The 22,006-nt window shown below is 49.7% G+C and overlaps 1 protein-coding gene across 9 annotated transcripts in view; it reads right to left on the reverse strand.

Annotated features, from left to right (window-relative positions):
* Positions 1-4,578: 4,578 nt before the first annotated feature.
* BCAS3 (BCAS3 microtubule associated cell migration factor) overlaps positions 4,579-22,006 on the reverse strand; it is a 375,612-nt gene continuing 358,184 nt past the window's right edge. For 3 of the 9 annotated variants that reach the window (XM_075032961.1, XM_075032959.1, XM_075032960.1), the window contains one exon: positions 4,579-6,380. In XM_075032961.1, the coding sequence (XP_074889062.1) occupies positions 6,344-6,380 (37 nt within the window). In that variant the 3' untranslated portion in view covers positions 4,579-6,343. The remainder of the gene's footprint in view (positions 6,381-22,006) is intronic. The other 6 variants (XM_075032955.1, XM_075032956.1, XM_075032954.1 and 3 more) reach the window with 3 other exon arrangements.

Genomic DNA, 22,006 nt, shown 5'->3' on the forward strand with positions numbered 1-22,006 from the left:
AGCAGGATTAGTGCCCAGCTGGCACCGGGCCGCTGCGCGGGCACGGCCGGCACCGGCCTTTTATTACCGTCCTATAGCAATATTGTAAATACTCACTGGGAAGTAATTACATCCTATAAAAGAAGCAGCAGTCTGTGGCTTGAGCCAGGACTGGTTCATGACACTCGTTTTAAAGAGACGTTTCATGTCTTGTTTATAGATTAGATTTTAACCTGACAACCTTTTAACATTGTATTAAATTAGAAATTAACTTCGTATGACTGCTCACCGTATAATTGACCTACTGATAGGCTGAGTGCTAGAGAATATTTAAGATACCTTTCAGACAGCAAAGTTCCCAAGAAAATTCAGAGCCTCCTCCTTGATCTAGACCAGGGCTTTGCTATTAATTAGTATTTACGGTCAGGTGGCAGGAGTGCTTCCCGCGGAGGGAGGGCTGCCGGGGAGCAGCATCCCTGCTGCGCCGTGCTCCTCCCCGGGAACACGATGAAACCCGACGGGATGGAGGGAAGGAGGCAGAGGGGACAGGGAAGGCTGCAAGCCCCCGACCCTGCCCGCTGTGGTGACCACCCAGCGAGGCCGGTGGTCACCCTCCTGCGGTCGCCCCAGAGCTTCTGGGAGATGAACCTGTCGGGGATGGAGCTGCCGCTTTCGAGAGCGCCGGATCCTGCAAGGCGCTGAGTGCACGCTGGGAATTGCTGAGCATCAGTAGTTCCCAGCAATAGCCGGGAGCCCTGCAGGACTCGGTTCACGGGACCTTGGCCACCGGTGCAGGCACAGGACGCTGGCTGGTGTGGGGTAGGGCAGGGAGGAAAGGCTCCGCGGCCGGAGGAACGGTCCTGGTCCACGGCACACGCAGGCAGCTTACCTTGGCCCGCTCGGATGCCACCCATGCCCGTGACCTGCCTGCAACCTGCACGGGGCCATCAGTGTTTTAGTGTCATTTCCCACAGTAGAAATTCCCAAGAAAGGCAAAAATTCAGCCTGGGAACTCATCGATGGATGCACAGCTTCAAATTACATCCAAGCCCAGTGAGGGACAGGGTGGCAACTGGTGGGACAGTATCGATGCCCAGGAACGGCCGTGTGTCCCCAAGGCTGGGGCAATATGCGGGATGTCCCCCAGGCCGTGTCCTGCAGCGGGAAACACCGGCTCCAGCCCTGACCCCTTCACCGCGCGGGACCGGGGAGGCAGCGACCCTGCCGCGTCCGTGCTCCAGCTCCGGAGCTGGTGGCTTGTATCCCCGCTACGACCTGCCCTTTGGTTTCACCAGGGTAAAGGCATTTTCTGGTATAATTGAAACCTGCTCCCAGCACGTGCGGGAGGCGGGAGCGCTGAGCAGGAACAAACCCAGGAACATCGGCCAAAGGAGGTTTTACCCTGTCAGGCCGGGAGGACTCTTCAATACAACCCTTGTATTCAATTAACGTTAAGGAACAGCATGAGATTAAATGGCCCCAGTGCTGTCTTATGAAAGGCTTAGAACACGCTTACAAACAGCTTTGCATAACATGGGGCCTCCGGCAGAGACCCCCGCGCACGTGCACTCGCCCCCCTCTCTGGGGGTGTCAGCCCAACCTTCGTCCCCAGCCGTGTCCCGTTTTGCCCAGTTCGTGGCTTTTTCTGGCCGAGCAGCGCAGACATCCCCCGCTCCCAGCACTGGCAGGGCTGCAGGAACGGAGCACCTTCCTCTCCGCAGGCAGAAGGCGCCGAAGGAGACGAAAACCAAGGGCGAAGACCCAGCTGACACTGGGGCGGCCAAATGGTTTTATACCAGGGCGAGAGCGGGGTGACGGCGGGATGGGAAGCGGTGCCCGGCTGTGCCGCAGCTCCCGGGCAGGGACAGGTGAGGGACACAGGCGAAGCCTCTCGGCTCCGGCTAATTCTGTTCCCACCAGCTCCGCTCCTACAAACGGAGAGCAGGGAGCTCCGAGAGGGGGTTCGTGCAGTTCCTAGGACAGAGGCGCTGCCGCCGCAGACACATGCTTGTCCCGGTGCCTTTTCCATCTGTGAAACAGGCCAAGCAGTGGATTCAATTATTTTTTTCCTAGCACATAAGCCACTAATCATTTATTGCATTAAAATCCCCCTCATCTCTACAACTTTTGTTCCCGTTTTATCCAATTAAAACTCGGGGGGGGGGGGAGAAAAAGTTTCATTTTCTCTTTTTGCAATCACAAAGAGCCGATCTCAGCTCCATTGACTCGCTAATTGTAAGCACTCAAATGGTTGGGTTTAAAGTTACACTTAGCAGCTGTGAAACATTAGGGTGAAGTGATTACAACCTACTGGAGGATACCGAACATTTTTACAATATCTCAGGAGCATAAGGGAAAGACAACAGGAAATGGCGCAAACTTTCCTACCCTGCACAGCAACAAGCCAGAGCAAAGAAGTGAGAAAATAAATGTAGAGACGCGGCGCAGCCGCCGTTTGGATCCTCAAAAAGTGACTTAGGAAGCCCCAGTGAAAGCAGTGTGAGTTTACCCCCATGCTCGGAGGGGGCAGAGAGGAGGGGGAGCAACGTTCAGGGATTTCACAGCTCCACTTTGCAGCAAAACCCTGCTCCGGGCTCTCTCTTGAGGAAGGAGGACAGAGCTCTTGGCGGTATTTCGCCCTCGGTCGGTTCCCCTCGCTGGCTCGCCTTCTCCCAGCCTCGTCGCCAGCAAACTTCGTTCTCGGGCTGGCTAACGCCGCTCGGGGCAGGACAACCAGAAGCCGTCCCCTCGCAGGGACGGGTGCCAGGATGGCGTTTACCGGCTTTGCTCGGGCAGAGCATGGGGCTCGTCAGCGCCGAGCTCCGCCGGCAAAGCAAACGAAGCCCGAGCCCCGCGTGCTCTGCGAAACGCCGGGAAACACCAGCCTCGCTGGTTATGCCCAGGCCCTGGCCTGGCTCTGAGATTTGATTTCATTTGAACTCCCAAGCTGTCACATTTGGAGAACCTTTGACTTTCCACTTCTTTTCAAACAGCAAAACATTCCCTTCCCATGATTTAAGCACGCTACACGCGTGTGTTTATTACAGAGACCGGGGTAGGATAAGAAAGCAGTATTTCATGTTAATTCATGAAATCTGAACTCAACTTTTAATAGAAGAGCTCCACTTTATGCACAGAGTGATATACAGTCCGCCCCGCTTTAAATGAGACGTTTTGCCTTTTGAACTCAGCAGGAGGCCGCTGCTTACTACTACTGGAAACAGTTTAAAAACCTGCGAGTCCGGCATGTCTTTTGGGCTCTTTTCAAGCCAGTGGTTTATATCATGGCACAACATTCTTGCTGGGCTGCCTGCGACCGCCTGCTAGCCTCTGCGTTTCAAAATCCATCGTTTCAGAAACTCACCTGGATTATTTCCACAACAACGGGAGACGCTCGTCTGAAATCCCACGAAGACCACGAGCCGCTGGCTATTTTTGCTTTAAGTGGCATTGGGATCAGGTCCCTAGATTGAAAATTTGGTTGCATTAAAGTCAGGGGCTAACCTCCCTTAGGAGCAGCTTCTAGACACCACCAAGGAGCAGGAATATTCTCACCTGGTGCCCAAAAAGAGTATCGCTGCTGAGGTTAAGGTGGAGGGAAGGTGGTGTTGCAGCAAAGCCCGTGGCACCCAGTTGAAATGGGGGGCTTTTACGTGTACGCTAAAGGCAGGGGCCATTGGTGGGAGGCACGCACCGCGGGGACGCGTCGAATCAGACCCTACAGAGTTATTGTCGAATCAGACCCTATAGAGTTATTGTTGCAACACACTTGGTTTTCACCGGCTCACTGAAGAGCTGGAACTTGCTGGTTATTCTGCTGGGTCATCTGTGAAAGTATCAAATTAAAGTTAAATTAGCCACCTCATAGCAGTGCTTTTTTTTTTTTTTTTTTAAGCTCTAGGCTTTCTTAACAGTTTGGCTACGGGGCTATCAACAGCGGGGAATTTAGGACATTCTTTTCAATGAACCAGACTGAAAATATTTTGGTACAGCCCCAGTTTGTAGGTTTTTTTTTTCCCCCCCCTTTAAACAAAACATCCTGATTCAAAGGAGCTTCTTGCAGACTGGGAATTTCCACATGGCCGTATTGCAGCACTTATAAAAAGTGATTTAATGCCTGCCAACAACAAATACATTTCCAATGACACCACTCTGCGTTATGCGCTATCCTACTTTCTGTGTTCAGTAAGAACCAGCAACCAAGCTGTCCGAGGCAGGAGGGAGGAGAGCGGTTGCCTTCCCTTGCAAGAACTTTGTCCCTTACGGCCGCTCCTTGGAAAGCCTGAAAGGAAACAAGCATCACGGTGACAACACAATCCCTTCTGTATGTGTTAATCTGGATTTTGTTTGAACTTTTGGAGCTGACCTTGGCTTGAACTGTGTTAAAAATCCTGACTGGTGTGGACTGACTTGACCCTGCGGTCCCATTTGTCCGCAGCGCCAGCCCTACCCTCAGCCCCTTACTTCAAGCCATTATTTTACAGACATAAAAGCAACATAGCATTACGGCAGATATAGCCAGCGGGCCAGAGCTGTGAGTACTTACTTACAGGCAAACTCTCCTCTGATTTCATCCCAAGGAAGTTTTTTTTTTTGCTTGAGAAAGGACTGACTGAAAACCAAGCAAGAAACTGAAATTATTGCTGCAGACTCTCAGTTTTTATTAGTGGTTTCCAAGCCTGAAGAGAGAAAGAAAAAAACCTCAAAAGCTTCTGAGATCTGAGTCGTGGCGTTACAGCTAAAAACAAAAAAAAATCAAGTCCGAGACTGAATTTGGTGTTTGGGGATAGAGTAGGAAGGGGGTGGTCGGTTCTGCATCGCTCAGTGTGGCTGGTTTAAGCTGTAAGAGTGCGAAAAGATTTGTGGGTTTAGATAGTTTCCTCTCATTGCCATGACTCAAACGGCTTCTATTAAAAACAAGTAGTGGGAAGGAAATTTCGTAAGCTGACAGCCCCATCTCGCTCTCTGCTTCTTGACACAAGTTGGCCGAGATATAGGAATTCATGTGGTTACTATGTGTGAGCCCATGACTATTTTATCAGCAGAGTTATGCGGCGCTAGTTTTGACTGCGCCCGTTCAGTAGGGTATATAGGCTCAGGCCGCTATACGGGTTCTGCAAAATCCTACAACGCAATAGATGTAGGTGGGCGTCTCTGCTGCCTGGTCCTCGTCCCACCGAAATCAGTGGGATGAACAAGGGGGGCCCCAACCAGTGCAAGGAGCTGGAGCTGGGGTCAGACACCCGAACAGAGATGGGTGTTGATTTTCAGAGGCACTAAGTGGGTGCAAGGCACACTGCCTAAATTTTTAAATTTTTAAATTTTTAAAAATCCTGCCCTTGCACACAGGGATGAGAAAGCAGGGAGGCAAAAAGAAGCTAAACTGGCTGCAAAACATCCCCTGATGGCTTTAATTAAAGCCCTCAAGTTTGCAAATATGCACATAGTCTGGTCTGGGAAGATACACGAAGCCCATAGCCAGCCCAGTAACACTCCATGAATATTGCCATTTAAGCAGTTTCTTGTTTAACTTAGATTTATTCAATGACACATGCATTTCTGGACAGATATCTGAGTTCCAACGAACAACTTTTATAACCAAATATGAGAAATTTGTGACTGCAGTTAGTCGATTAAGTACGTTTCTAAAATACATGACTAGAAGAAAACCGGAGCGATAGAGAGAATTCTTCCAAAGAACAAAAAGAAACATTTCCATTTGTAATACTCCTGGCATTGATGAGTATCAGTGGGGAAGGAGGGTAGCAAGGAGACGCAACGAGGAAGGAATAACGTTATCAACCCTGTCCACAGAAAGTCTTCCAGTTCCCACTCTCTCCAGTTCATTTGTTAATGCTCGGCACTTTTGCGAATGGCAAGAGGTCCTCTGAGTTACGGAGATTCCCTTCATCTCTCAACATGAAAAAGCAGAGAACAGTTGTGAGACCATGTGCTTGACCAAAAATGGCTTAGAAACATTTCTCCTCAACCAACCTCTTCCTGAACACAGCGAAAAAAGAAGCCGCAGAGCTATCAGGATTGAAGACGGAGTCTCTTCATATTGCACAGGAACACGAAGTCAAGATTTTGAGAGCATACTTCAGGAAGGTTTACGAGTCATCAATATTTATCAGGGTAACGAGAACCATCCAGCGCAGCGGCGAACTGGCAGGTGACAGACACATCGGGATTGTTTAGGCGGAGAGGCGGCTCGTTACCCTGTCTGGATCTCTCCTTGGATGTTCGGCTAATTTAAGGGAATCCCGTTGGGAAAAGGCTGAGGGGCTGGTTTTCGTTAGTCGGGAGAGGCGATCTGTAGCCATCAAAGTTGCGTGGGATACTGCCGCTGGTGGAACCAGAGCTGTTACTGAGCGTCTCTATGCTTCCCTCTCGCTGAAGCTCTGCAATGGGAAGAGAGAGCAGGTCCTGGTTAGCGTTTCAGATAAACCCGGAGTGCCATCAGATGGCCGCTTTTTTGACAAATCTGTTTATTGTATCACTGCTCTAACATTTGCTCGTCATCCATCTTTTCTGGGGTGATTTGAGGAATCACTCCAGAGGCATCCCAGCTCCTGGTTCTACTTCTCGGCGGGCTCACAGCTCAGCTGAGCCGAAGCGGAGCTGGACGGAGACGTTACGCGCTGCCCAGCAGAGCAGCCCCTTCCCTGGGGACGAGGCCACTGACTCGTGACATGTCAGGACTCGCTAGTGGGGATGCTCACGGCTGAACCGAGCAGGGTGGGAAGGGTACGGTGGCAGATGATGAAACATCTTTCCTCCGCAGCAATGCTGCCCAGATTGTGGGGAATGGGGAGCGGCAGCAACACTGGTTACCGGTGGTGTGTACCAGCGGTGCATAACCACTGCGATTCTCCACCTTGGGAACACCAGGGACTTTCCGCAACCCTTTATCCTGCACAAACGGACATAAATAACTCTGCTTTTTCAAGCCAAAGAGAAAATATCCCCTTTCCTACGTGCCTGAGCTGCGCCTCAAAGCAAAAGAGAAAGCAGGCCCGACTGCGGCTCTCCCTCTCCCGGTCACACACATCCAGCCATCTCCCCTCGCTGACCTCCCGAAGCCTTTATGGCTCCCTAATCTCGAAACGCGAGGATTTTTTGTGTGTGCAGAGCATCGTTTCTAACCGTGGCCTCTCTGTGAGCCACTTGAACCCAACAGTTGACTCAGTGGCAGCGTGCAGCAGTGCCGCTGGGCAGCATCACCCCGGCCAGCACTCAGCGGCGGCATGCAGCGGTGAGATTAGGCAGAGCTCCATGTCCACGACAGGAATCCTCTCCCAGACACGCGGTGACAGGCTACAAGAAATATTCTGGCGAGTCGCAACGCGCGGCCCCGAGCGCGACTCGGCTGCTTCTGCGCAGCCTGTGCAGGAGGGGACGGGATGGGGATGGGACCTTCGGGCAAATTCCTCTGCTGCCGGAGGGGAAAGAGTAAAAACCCTCTCGTTTGCGGCACGCTGCGGTGTCGTGCACGTAAGGCACAGGGGGCAAACCCCCGGAGGAGACAGGCAGCTTTCCTTGTCCCTGGAGCGGGAGCTTTTGCTTGGATGGGGGTGGAAAGAAGCCGCAGATGCAGGAGCTGGAGGAGCGGTGCCCGCTTTGCTCTCTGCTAAATATTACCGCACCTCTGCCGTTTGCACACCTCTGTCTCACGCCGGGATATTTAACCTTTCGTAAAACCCACGACAGTCCTTTTGCTGCAACAGGACTCCGTGATAAGGACATATCTATACACAAAGCGCACGGCAAAAGCAGAAAGCCGGTGCTTTGCTAAAACAAAAAGCATCCCGCCCCAGCATCCTCGGACACTGCACAGCTCCCGTTTGCTACCCGGGCGCTGCAGAGGTAACGGCCAGGCGAGCGCACACCTAGCAAAGGAGGGCTCGGGGATTTAATCCTTGGTGGTGGAGGTGACTTGCGACGGAGATAATCTGCCCAGGATGCACGAAAAACAAATCACCAGGAAACCGGTCACCCTACAAGCAGCGATGGTAATGACCTCAGCCGTACTAATCATGATTTCTTGCCAGTATTTAGTGAAGGAATGTCCATGTCTAAACCTCTTCATTTTCCTCACATCCTTACTCTCCCATGAGTTCAGGAAGTAAAAACAGTAATTTAAATCAGAAATGAGTGGCGTATCCCACACTAATACTGCGCTTATCCTGTCTGATTTGGGGCTTTTATCTCCCTCTGCACACAGCTGGCTTCGGTTAAACGTCCCACGTCAGAGCTCTCGGGCGCTGGGCAGCCGTCGCCCGCGCTGGGCAGGCTGGGGCTCCCCCAAACAGCGTTCGGGCTGCTCAACTCCTCGCGGGGCTACTTCGCTCGCTCGCTCTTTTTAAGCCATAATTGATTTTCAGGCAAATGTTGTGTCTTCAATAACCGTAGCAAAAGAAGGGGAGACAGGGAAAGAGTGAGGGAGCGTTTGCTTCCCTGCGGGCCGTGGCCGTTTCTGCCCCGTGGGGCCGAGTGCTGGCTTGCCGGCTCCTGCCCGTCCTTGGCCACGCCGCGTCCCGCCCGTCCTTCGGTCACTTGTACGGGACCGCACGCCCTCCTGGGATGGGATTTGGGGGAATTTGGGCTCGCAGGGTGGCTTTCTGGGGGCTGCGGGATTTCTGCAGCCGGCAGCGCTTTGTCACCTCTGCGGGGGACTGCCAGGGGGTGGCACTGCAGAGACTGATGCCAGCCAGGGAAAAAGTGTGGACAAAAATTCGGGGAGGCAGAGGGGTGGGCACAGGGCCTGGCTGGGGAGGCTGGGGTCCCATCCTGGCACTGCCGCTGCTCCCTCCCTGCTGCTCCCTGGCACGTCAACCCCATCGGCTAGCAAAGGGAAGGGACAAAAAAACAGGGTGAGGAGATGCAGAGGCTCAAGAGGAACCGGAGGGGACGTTTTCCAGCCCTCCAGCCTGCGCAGAGCCCGCTTGGGGTTCGAAGGGGGTCAGGCTAAACACCGGCGGAGCTCCCGCATCTGAGCTGCCATCCCAAGTGCCGCAGATGGCAAACACGCACATTCCCCTGGGCAAAGGAGTCCGGGCGCTCTCAAACAGCCCCGCGTTGCGAACCCGCTCGCTCTGGAACTAATTACACGGCGAGGCAGACGAGCAATGTATTTTGATACCTAAGAAAGCGTTGTAAAACTCCTGACCGCTGCAGCAGAAAGCACCGCTGTGCTCAGGAAATTGGGCTCTTGCCCTCGCCCGGGCCCGGCTCTCGTGCACGGCCGGATCACGTGAGATCTGCAATTAGCCATTACACGGTCACCAGGGACTACCTGCGCTGCACAGATGACCCCTAGGACCACAGTCAGCACATTTTCCTACATTTCCCCAAATCGGTCCATTTTTTCCCCAGCTGTTTCATTAATAAAAAGTACAATTAAAAAAAAAAAAGTCTAGCGCAAACTATTATCTTTCCTCCCAGACCTTCCAGCACACCAGGACGTGGCAGAGGCACGTGCACAATAACATCGATGCTGTTCCCATGGGAAGCTCAGACAAGACTGGGAACGGCTCCACGGCGTCGGGACACCCGTCCTGTTACGGGGTGAAAAACTGGTTGGCTATTTCTGATAGACCTGATACCTGAATAGACCCCACAAGTGCAGAAGGAGCCACCACGGTGCGGTGAGGCTGTTGGGTACCAGGAGAGGCAGGTCCCTGCAGAGAGGCAGCGCAGGCAGCGCTGCCCTCCCACTGCCCCAGGACTGAGCAGCTGAGTCCTGCGGCACAGCTGAAAGGAGAAAAAATACTTCCCAGACTTAATTAAGACGTGTCACGTAACCGGTCAGACCACCGATGTCCTCTGTGCTGGGAAGACGCTTACTGAAAAACACAAAATAGAAGCAAAAACCAGGATCCCCCCATGGAAAGGCAAGGGCGAGCGGCAGGAGAGTCTGGAGCAGCAGCAGCCACCGAGGGTGAAGGCTCAGCACCGCGCCGGCAGAGCAGGACACGGCTGCCCGGCAAGTGATTTCGTTTACTTCGGTGGAGTTACGCCAGGAATGGACTTGGCCCCAGCATGTCTGAGGGTTATTGTATCTGCATTCCCCCATGCATATACTGTCGAGATGTATTAACTTCCTTAAATGTACCAGTAAAACAACCTCTTATGATACACTTTAATGAACTTGTACAGTAGCCAACAAATTGTGCATCATATAAAACCCATTCGGCCTTATAGACTCTCTGGCTATTTTGTAATAACTGCAATTTGCTTCTGCTGAAGCAAGATAACCAGGGTTGAGAAGTCAGGCTTTGCAGAAACCTAAATATTTGATTTGGGGGGGAGTGGGTGGGAGAAGGAAGAAAGGGGCCTCTGGGAGCTATTTATGGGGTCAAAATAACATGAGACCTGCTCTTCTTGTAGCATTTCCACAATCAAGGAAATGAAATACTGTGAGAAGACCAGCACTTGCATTATTTTGGCCCCATAAATGGCTCCCTGAGGCTTTCAAAAGCCCGTGAAAAACAAACACAAATACAAATAAATGCTAATACTGGAAACGTAAATACTAAAACCTGCCCATGTCCCCGGAGGAAATGACTCGCAAAGTCCTGACTGCCCTAAAAACCAAAAAAAAAAAAAAAAGACGGGGAAAAAAGACGAAGGAGCAGGAACATCTGCTGAAGCCATGAGGAGAAAGTCACTTCAGGGGAGCTGGGAACAGCCCTGCCTGCGCTTTTGATGGTAACAGTAATGGGCACCGCTGGCATCACCCAGGGTCCCTGAATAACAGGGATTTTCAGGGCACACGTGCTTTCCGCCACGGTGAAGGCAGCAGCAGTAAAAATCCTCGCGGCTGCTGGTGCGGGGAGGAAGGTGAAGGTGGGACGGTGGGTCCCCAGCCCGCCCGGGGGGGCAGCCACCCCCTTCCCATGGCCCTGCAGCGCCCGGCACTCTCGGGGGCTGCGGAAACACCGACGCTGCTTGGAGAACAACGGGGTGTTAAAGGTGTCGCAAAGTGAATGCCGGCTGCTCCCTGCTTTGGCATTACTTCCAGCGGGGCTGCCCGCAGACTGGCACCAGCGCAGCCTTCCTGCGGCGCGTACGCTGTTGCCTGAGAAATTGAAAACGGAACCTCCCGCAAAACGTTTCCTTCTGCTGGTATTCCCGACGGCCACGCTGCGGCCCGACGGTCCTGTCCCTTGTTCTGCTGCCCAAGCCGCTTCGCTCTCCCTGAGCTGGCTGCCGAGGTGGAGAGGAGGAGGAGGAGGAAGAGGAGGAAGAGCTGCTCTGGGGACAGCCCGTGGTCCTGGGGTCTGGGGAGCGGTGCCAGCCCCCGGCCAGCGAGGTGGCTGCACCCTCAATTCCAGAAAGCTCCAGGAACTGTCGAAGGACCCCATCCAATCTAGAAAGGTACAAAGCCCTGCCAAGCTTAAATGTGAAACCATTTTATAGGGCGCATTAATCCAATGCCTGAAGAAAATCTATATAGCCCTCTTTTGCCCGGAACACTCATAAATTATGCTGCCTTTCTTATTTGTGCTCTCTCTGTAGTGGTCCACTTGAAGCCGTGGTATCTCCTTTATGTCTACTCAAAAAACTCATCTCCAGTGCATTATTTCTTCTAATGGTTTTTCCTTTCTCTCGGTTTGCTTTCCCCTGTTAAGCACAGTTTCAAAATATCCTCCAAAATCATTTGCTGGAAGAGCTGACCCTTTCCTCTTACCTACCGAGGGCTGCCCAGGCTCCTGCACAGCCCGGCGGAGCCGCAGCCGGGATAAATGATACAATGACAGCAGCCTGATGTGTCAGGGCAGCGGGGAAGCGGCAGCAACTCTGAATACAAGAATTATTCTTCATCATCTCAAACTGTCACAACGCATTACCCTCAAAGCCGCAGCTCGCTGAAGGAGTGACCCTGGACTGAATGGGAGAGTGCTCGGGGAAAGAACTAATTGTAGCCTCTTTTCACACGTCAGTCACTTTTCACAGCACCAAGCCTTTCAAGCTCAACTAATGTCAAGTTCCCTTTTCCTTTTGCTGGGCTGAGTATTTCTGATTTTTAAGGATGGCATTTTTAAAGGAACAAGGTCTCTGCTGAGGGATGAGGCCGGGGAGGGGAGGCAAGGACGCGTCGGAGTGAGCACGCATCAGAAAGTCCATCAGACGCCTGAAGACTCGTTAGGAATTAGACAATTAACAAGTAGGAATGCAGGAAGCGGGGTAATGGCCAGCGGGGCTCGAATCTCCTCGATTTCATTTCTGTCATTCACGGCAATTGTTTCGGGGAATTTTTGGGGCTCTGCCGTGTGCCAAGGGGGCTGCGAGTGCAGGAACGCACTCGGCCCCCTCCCCAAAATTAGGATGCAAGACGGGCATCTTCCAGCGGTGGGGAAGAGAAACAAGGTGCTGCTTACTAAAACCACCTCTCCCCAGCCACGAGCAGTTTTTGAATGAACAGTTAAAAGGCCCAAATTAGAGCTTCATTTTAAAATCAAAGATAATTTCCTTTGTTCGGAGGAGAAGTGAGAAGACTCCCTGCAGACAGGGCTCTCAAAATGACAGCCCGGTCTGTGCCCCTGGGCAGGCACATGTAAGGGCCCTTCGTACCTTCTTGTCTTTAACTGAAATCCTAAAATATTCTGCGGCAAGGACTATTTTTTTTTGCCCTTACATTTGCACAATGCTTATCACGGGGGACTTGCGGAGCTGACTGGGGCTTCTGAGTGTTACTTATTAACTGTAATGAATAATAATTATGTAGCTTCTGCCATCTGGATTCTCATTCAAAAGGATCCTATATAAAGCGAACACTAAAAGGCAATTTGTATTAACACAATGGAAGTCTTGAGGATCTCTTAAACTGTTTGTAATTTACACAACGCTCCCCAGTGAATGGATTAGTTAAACATTTTTATTTTACTGATTGCTGCCAAAGGGAGCGGGACGTGCTCCCCCGGAGGAGCTCACACCGGCCCCCGACGCGCCGTTTCCGCTCCCCTGTACGCCGACACGCACTTTTACACGTAAGCTCTCCGTCTTTCGGTATTTAGACAACATCCCAAACTCAGCTGGATGCTTTTGGCTCTATTTCTGCAGGAACATTTACTACAAATATCGTAACCGGTCCCCACGGGAGCCGGTGCCGATGCCTGGGACGCGGACGGCGCAGCCCAAGGCAGAAAAGGGCTCGAAAGCTGATGCGAAGTCCTAAACTGAACCGGGATGCAGAAATACCGCCCCTAACTCAAAGGCTTAGAAATTGCATTACCGCTACTGCACTTGTAGGTTTTTCTTGGGTATTCCCTTTTTTCCCTTTTTTTTTTTTTTTTTGACAAAATGCAATTATGCTAACGAGGAAGCTCTAATTATAAACCATCTCCACCACCCTCGGCGGCCGCTCCGAGGCGAGGACCTGCGGCGCTGGCTCCAGCCCCGCTGGCTGCCGCGGCCCCGCACAGGGACCCGCCAGCGGCGAGGGCAGAGGGGGCACCGCACCCCCGGGGAAACCTGCGCTTTTGGGTATTCGGAGAAGGAAAAGTCCTTAATATTGAATGGTAGTGAAAGGAAAGCACCGAGTACTTCTGAAAGGTCTTAATTTTCCAAGCTCCTTTTAATTTAAGATGGCCGAAAAGAAATTTCTGGGCAAATGTGTTTGTCCATTGCTCCTTTCCAAAGGGAGCGCAGACAGAAAGTCAGTTCCAGCTTTATATATCACTGTAATGTTTACAAGTTCATACGATTATGATAATGTTTAAAAGACAATTAAACCTGCTCTCTGCCCCATGCCCTGCTCCTGCAGAAGCCATTAACCCGTGCCAGTTCCCCCCGCGCTCCAGCAACCAGCGCAGGCAGCTGTGGGGACTGGTTTCCTGCGATGCTTTGGGTGGCTGTGATGGACCTGCTCCTAAGGAATGTTTCTTTTCCCTTTTTTTAAACCAGCAGTTTGAGAAAAGAGATTTTAAACTCCATTCAAAAGAAGAAATGTAACACTACAGCATTGGAACACTGAAAATCAATTCCCGCATTAAAACCATTTCATCCTGCTGCAACCTGAAAGACATTGAGACACCACAAAAGCATCTACGTTAAATTTGCAAAGCAAACGCTGCCCGAACAACTTCTCTGAAATCAGAATTCAGTGGCCTATGTAAAATATTAGTTACTGTCAAACTACCTTACAATAACTCTAATGCTGAATCCACACAGAGTTCGTTAATGCCATGCACTTGGAGATGAAACCTGGCATGTTGGAAAAAAGGTGGCTGGATCTAGCAAGGAGATGAGGAGGTACAGGAGGCAGGAGATAACCAGGGGAATGAAGACTGAGCCTTCTGAACATCAGAGCCCCTGCGAGACCGCAAATTTCATTTCTAGTGCCTGATTTAAATGCGAAGATGCCAAACGACTAACACTTATGAAATGGGGAGGACATCTGAACTTACATAAATGCCTGGGTTTACTTCAGGCACGAAGAGATCGCTGAGATACGGACAAAACATTTTCATGCATGAACTTCTAAAGAATTTTGTCTACCAAAAAAAAAAAAAAAAAAGCAAGCAGCTTGTTTTTTCCTTTAAAAAGAGAACCCCCAAAAGCTCCATATGACTCGAGTCCATGGAGTAGGAGACCCAAGACTTTGGCATCTTGCCAGACTTGACTCCGAGCATTTTATGGAAGGTTAAAAGTGCACTAGATAAAGGACTAGCATTTAGAGGGAGAATATTCTTCACGATAGGCACTTTCACAATGACTCCAGTACTTTTAAAAAATAATCTCAAGTTTCCTAGAGCTGTCTATTTTTGTAAAGAGGCTTAGGATGTTTTCCTACATAAATGGCACTTCAGAAGGATGAGTTGCTGATTTTAGTCAGTATGTGAAATTTCAAAAGCTACAACAGTCAAATGCTTATAGAAAACAATTTCTGTAGTCCATCCACATCATGGAAGCCTATGACTCCTTGTGCAAGATTTCCAGAAGAGTTTCTAAAATGAATATGCAGACACGGTTGTTTGGGTTTAAAGGAATTCTCTCCTACCCCATCTTATAAGTTTCAGCATGTTGCTCCTATAAATTCCTATAATGTACCTTATATATAATATAAGCTTTCCTGTGCAAGCCAGCGTGTATACAAGTTTTGTAACGTATTTAGGCAGAGTTATCTTGCATCTTCAGTTACGCAAGCAGCACATCTGTGTATATCACACCAAAAGCATTTGCAGAGAAAACACTGTATTAAAATTCCTGGGTTTGGTCTCTCATTCCCAGGGTGATGGGAGTGCCTCTGATTGCTCAACAGTGACCCCTCTGTCAGCCTCCGACTCCACAAAGGAAAATAGAAATTCAGCGTAATCTGCACGTTCACGACACCTACCAGCTCTGTGTCCTGCTACACCCTCCGGACTCTTTGGATCTCGCTCAGAAGTTTCGGAGGTAGATGCCCCTATTCCTGAAACCACCACGCTTCTACCCAGAGAGGACTTGGACCCACCGCATGGATCTAAGCATCCCCCTTCCCACCGGAGCCGGAGCCACTCGAGATCTCGGGGCAGGGGGGTCCTGTCTCAAAGGTGGCTGTAGCAAAGCCACCGCACGGCAGCGTGACAACTGGGAGCACTGGGGGAGCGCTGGGGGTCCCTTCTCCTCTCCCGGGATCGGCCAAACGGTCCCAGCAAAAAAGCTGCGTAAGGCAAAGCTGCCTGAAGGTCAAACCCACAAACACGGTGATTAACTCGGGGTCTGGGCAGCCCCTGGCCGATAGGCTCAATGGGGGATTTCGGACGCGCCTGACCCTCCAAACTTCAGCAGTTTCTTTCATGTCTAAGACCTGTTTTTTTTCCCCTCTTGTGATGCTACCTCGGTTACTGGGCCTCCTTAATAACCCTCAGTTAGGAAGACAAGGCAGCCCTGGAGGAGGACAACTTCCGTGCTCAGAGCGTGCCTCCGCGTGCATCTCGCATATGTGCATTATGTGCTTCTGACACAAACGTATTGCCGAGTTCATTTTAGACGTATAATATTACAAAGCGAAGTAATTCTGGCACAACTTCTAGCACTTCTGACACAAAGTGGCCTTTCGGGCCAGTGAGGAAAGCTACTGAGAGGCTCTGGGCTGTCTCCCCGGTGCAGATTGATGCTGAGGAGGAAGCTAGACCGGACTGGAATTTGGGTTTGATTCAAAAGAGAAGTTAAAAGTTTGGGGGAGCAGATGCTCAGCTGGTCCAAATCAGAAGAGTTTCGTTGAAGCTCACGAAATGATGTCACCGTGGACTCAGCTTTGTCTGCTCATCTAAACGGTTCAAGGCTCTCGAGTCGGAAAAACTCAGGTGGAGATCTAAGGAGCAGAGGTCTCCTCCTTTCATTTCCCTAGTGCTAGTTTTAGCGTCACTGAGAAACTCCAAACCCATCCAAATAATCCTATTTCCAAACGCAACTTATTTGGTCTATTTAGCCAATTATTTTAAAGATTATGTTGACATCGCTGCTTCAAGCAGACCAATTTTCTAAGCACAGACCTAATTTTACGAAGCACTCAAAGCTTGCAGTAGTACTCTTAAAATCACGTCTCTACCTAGATTGAGTATTAAGCGAGCCTGGAAAAACAACAGGCCAACCTCGTGGGCTCGCTCTCTTGCAGGATTGCTTGAGGCTCTTAATACACTCTGTCTTATTTATATAGCTCCAAATTCTGATGTTAGACATAAATATGAAAGAGCCTTGATAAAAATGACATCCAAAGCTTAATTTGGCCCTTTGTTAATGGAGTTGTTCAACACAGCAGTTTGCATTTGTTCTCGTGAAACCAGAAGGCAGCTGAAAAAAGCCAACTGGATGTTTTCACTTTTAAAAAGTCCTATTTTAAAAATTCTTCCAAGTATTGATTCTAATATACTTTGCCTTTTTAGTTACACTCTTACAAGCACTGTCAAACGTGTGAATGAGCTGCAGCCTGTGGATGAGTGCGTAGTGGAGGATAACTCTTGTGTGAAATATAAAAGACCTAATGGCAAACCAAGGCATTCCCCTGGCCACATCCCACATAAAAGGCAATTTAAATCATCTGAAGCTGTGCAGATTCTGCCTTGTACTTGGGCATCTGGCAGTGAAGTTAATACAGCTACCTGCTCTTCACGTCGTGCTCTTTTGCAGACTTTTCACTCATATTTTGATGGGTGATCATCTGCGTTTCCACAAGAGAAACCAAAGAGACAACACAATCCTGGCACGATATAATCTAAAGATTTTTTTTTTAAAGGGTGCGGATAAAAGCAGCCTTGAGTGAAGGCAAAAAAGCACACCCAGATATTTCAGGTTAGGGATCCGTCCCTGTACAGTTCATCTACCCACTGCTACCTCTGTGGCTGCAGATGAGGAAGGCTGCTAGGTTAATTTGTCTTTCGATTAACACCTCCGAACGTCATTTCCACCTGACAACCTGGCCTCAGCTGCTCAGCGGGGCACGTAGGAATAGATGGGAGATGCTGTTCGTGGGAATACCGTGCTCTGCCTTAGGAGAAATCCAGCACAGCGACGTGTCTGAGCATCCCTCCGCAGCACGCTCCGTGGCACTGCTTCTGGGTCCCCCGGCACGGTGCCACCTGTATGCGGCTAGGGAACAGCCACCATTTCCATCCCGTTCACCTCGACCAGGGTTCTGCGTGTGCTCGCCATCCCCAGCTGCCCGTGGCTCCTCGCTCCCATGCCGTGCCACCGAGCCGGAGCGGAGGGAACGGGGCAGGTCCTGGCTGCTGACCCTGCTGGCACCTTCCTGCCTGCAGCCTTCCCAGAAAAACTTCTTTGGAAACAGCCGGAGAAACGATACGAACCCTTTGTCTTTCACAACCCCATCAGCTTTTGATGTAAACACAGAGTTCGTGTGTTGGGCAGATACTGAGAAAGTCACTGACCAAGGAAATAACAAACAAATACCAAAAATAAATAAATAAAAAAAGATGGTATTTTAGCTGCGGGGGTCTTCTTGGAAAATGGGATAAAATGCCTCGCCTAGAAAAAGGCAGTAAACAGTTTATGTCCTGGAAGAGCCATTTTACAGGGTGGGTGGCTTCCTGGCGTGTCAGGAGGTGACACGCTACCAGCCAGCATCAGGCCTTCCCAAATTCAGTATCTCTTCACAACAGTGAATGCTTGCTTAAAAAATTCATCCCGTTACTGCTTATTTCTGTCTGCATGGAAAACTAATTCCTTCCTCCCCGGGACATGGGACAGACTGTGCAGAAGCTGCCTGGAGAAATCTCGGAGGCTCTTGCTAATGTCTGAGGAACACGGAGCAAAGACTAAAAGCCAGCTAGCAACAAAAGCACCGCCGCCTTGTCTGAAGCGACAGGAATGAAACGCAGAACATAAACAACAGAAGTGGGGAAAAAGCTATTTACGTTTTTTAGAAGTTTTACCCTTTGTCTAAATTAGCTCGTGCATTACCAAGCATGTAATTACTGGTGATGTAATTTAAGAGGGCACCAGCAGAAACACGGAAAAAAGCAGCCGGTCCATTATCTTTTTGTCTTTATGTTTTGCTTCAACATCTTTTTCATTCTCTGTGAACACACAACTTTCACAACAGCACTATTTTCCCAGAAAGAATACGCCTTTGGACATTTCAACACTTGCATGAACCTCTGCAGGGGTCCTGAACACCTTCCACTTCTGCTGGGGCAGCAGCATAGATGGTTTCTCTGCTTGCAAAATGCTTCCAATCGATTCGTCATTTTTCTTACTCTTAGCTTTTTTGTCAGCCGACTGTGCACACAATATTGAGCAATAATAAACAGAGGAGGATGAAAACTGCTGCAGCTTGAGAAGTGAGCTCAGGATATGATTCCTCCTCACCGGATGCCTGGAAGATGTCACTGAAATTCTCTCTCCCTTAGTGCAACCCGTGTGGAGCCAATATGAACTCCCAGCAAAGTGCTTAAAAACCCATTATTTATAATAACTGTTAAATGATGAGACATTGTTTACCCAGATCGCAAGATAAATTCTCACTTACAGAATGCTTGCCTGACTGTCCTGAACGTCATCTGGTTTTTATTTAAATGCAAAATGTAATTAGGCTCCCAATAACACAGCAGAAGAATTCAATAAGATAGGGCTTTTCACTTACAGTTTAATATTAACATTTTCCCATAAATGTTAATGAATAAAAGTCTACTGTTTTATGTATTATCCATGGTGGGGAGACAGCAGGCTAGGAATGGAAGGAAAGCTAATCTTTTCATACCACAAATGACGATATATACCTCAAGGAGAACTAACCGTTCCCAGCATTGCCGGGGACCTGCCCACAACACTCTTCCTCCTGGGACAGCCACCAGACCTGGTCCCACGGGACGCGCTCCAGGGAGTCTCCCGCCCCATCGATCCTCCCCAGCCAAAATCCCCTTTGCGTTTTTTCCTCCTTCTCCCCTTGCCCTCTCTCCCGCTTTCTGCCTAACCATCTCCGCTAGACGCACTATGAGCATCAGATAGTGAACAACATCGCTGTTAAGCAAGGGTACGGCCCCACGCCTTGATACTCTTAGACTCCACCGTGGATAGTGAGGTTAGATTATCGGAAAAATCAGGTTACTATTTGTCTGATATTCTGTTAGAGAAATGTGCAGGGGTGATGAGAGGCGATGGCAGGGCTGCAGACTACAGTACGACGATAGGAAATGATAGGCATCCGAAGGGGTGGGAGAAATCCCTCGGAGTTGGCACTTTGGGAGTCCGTCGAAGGACTCGTGCCTCCTGATACCGAAGCACGAGGAGCAGATCCTGCGGTGGAAGAGAGGCCTCTGCGGCTGAAAGGAGGGAAAGCTGCAGGGCCAGAGGGTTGGCTCACACTCTAACGTTTTAATTGTTCTAGCTTTTGACCTTCCAGTTATTGCTGGGGGTTTCGCCGTGTTAATGTGTATTTTGCTGTTTGGCGACTCATACTTCGTTGTACCTCTCTAATAGGAAGTCTTCATTTAATAGTTCGACTGCTTAACAATTTATTGCAAAAATGGGTTTCCATTCTACAGGCTCCTCCCTGGTGAGGGCAATGCATAGTTTATGAGAGCTCTGCAATGACTCGGGCCATCGGCCTTTCACAATCCAGGGAACGGGAGATGCTCTCAGCATCAGCGCGACATTAATGCTCTGCACGGGCAGGAAGGGGAGTCAGCAAATCGGCCGCACGTCATTTTAAGACAACAAAAGGCTCAAACTTCCAAAGAGTTAACGCCAGAGGTGCAGGAGATCTGCAGCAAGCAGAAACGGGAGCAGTGTCAGCCCAGCAATCCCCGACAGCGGGACCCCAGGGTGGGAGCGGGCTGGCCGCACACCCTCCACCACCGAGCACATGGCATGCCCTGCGCCGCGACCCGACCTGCGGCTCATCCTTAACGGGAGGGTCACAGGAGTCCTGTAAGGCTGTAATGGGGGTTTTAGGGCACGCCGGCCTCCCCGGGGCTCAGACGGCAAAGCTGCAGCAGAGAGGGGCGCAAAGGCAGCAGCAGACTCCTGCCTTTTCCCCACCCAAGCCAGGCTTTAGGAGCAAGCGCCGGGCAACGCTGCACGCGCCTAAAATCACTCCTGTGAAAAATCAGCAAAATACCAAAAGGCTCTCTGGGGCTGCTGGGCTTGGGAGGAGGGAGACGAACTGTCTTGTCTTTATTCTGCCACCACCTCAGCAGCTGCAACAAGTTTTGGCTCACAAAACAGCTGTAAAAATACCAGTCCTGGTTCAAATGCTGGGAGACGAGGGCTCTTAAACTTAGTAAGAGAGATATGCTTGCTGTAAGTCCTATCCTACATAAAAATACCATGCAAAGACTCCTAAAAGGAATAACAGGGTAATTACAGAAACTAGAGATGGAAAATTCCTGTTCCTAGTCTCCTGCACCCTGCTCAGTGTGGACCACTCAGTGTGGGGCAGGCTTCAGGACTTGGACTTTTAAAGGGAAGATTTAATAAACACTGAGAAATGTTTCTAAATATTTAGAAAACCCAAAATAACCGATTTCCAAGCCAAGATGTACAAACAGAAAATGAATTCAGAAAACTGTTAAAAATCAGCAGCTTTTGTGAGCACTAAAATATATTTCTTTGAAGAGCAAGCATCACCTCACGGGCATGATGCTGCAAAGAGAGCTGTAAGGATGCTCAGCCCTTTGCAGAATCAGGCTTAAACGAATACCTACCGTGGCTTTCCTCTTGTTCCCCTTGAAATCAACATCAGAAGCCTCAGTGATGCAAAAAGCTTAATGCTTTAGGAGGTACTCAGCGAAACAGTCAAATGTGAGCAAAGCCAAGCTAGACAGAAGGGAGCTTTACATTTTCCTGTGAAATACTGGAGTATTGCAGTAGGAAAATTAATTTGCTTAATCATTAGGAGGAAAAACCACAAACCAAAACAAAACCCAATGCAATAACAAATCTCTAAGGAGAAAGGGAATTGTTTCTCTGTTAACTACTTTGAGACAAAGCACTGGAAGAAAAATGTCCAGTTCCAATAATGTCGTAACCCGATTACAGTCTGCACAGAAGAGCTAAAACACTTGCAGAACAATGAGTAAGAAATTAAGTTTTAAATTGAGTGCTGGCCCTATCTCGTGTCACTTCTTTATATTCTAGTAGAAAGGACACCGCTGAGCTCATTTCATATACACCAGCGTGAGATGCCTGGATGCAGACATCATTTAGTCATCTATGTTTCTGCCCATTTCTTTCTCCAGGAGGAATGACAAATCTAGAAATGTGACTGCACTTTGTTTTATTATGATATCGATTTTTCTGCAAAGGAAGAGTGCATTTATCCCCCACGTCTGTGTGCTGGCAAGAAAGGGTTAACAAAATGTTTATCACAAAGCTGGCTTCAGAGTTGAAAGTAATGTGATCAGTAATGAATTTTGTGTTACATTAGGTTGTATAAATGGACAGACAAGCGCAGACAACAAGTGGCCAGGAGTCGGGGCTAATCTAATGATGTAAAAATAGAGACAGCACCAATTATACTTGGGGCCAGCTCAGAGCTCCTGCAGGGACTGCAAATGAATAGGTACAAATCAAATTACTGACT

Source organism: Buteo buteo, chromosome 7 (assembly GCF_964188355.1).
Source record: "Buteo buteo chromosome 7, bButBut1.hap1.1, whole genome shotgun sequence".
Classification (NCBI taxonomy): Eukaryota; Metazoa; Chordata; class Aves; order Accipitriformes; family Accipitridae; genus Buteo; species Buteo buteo.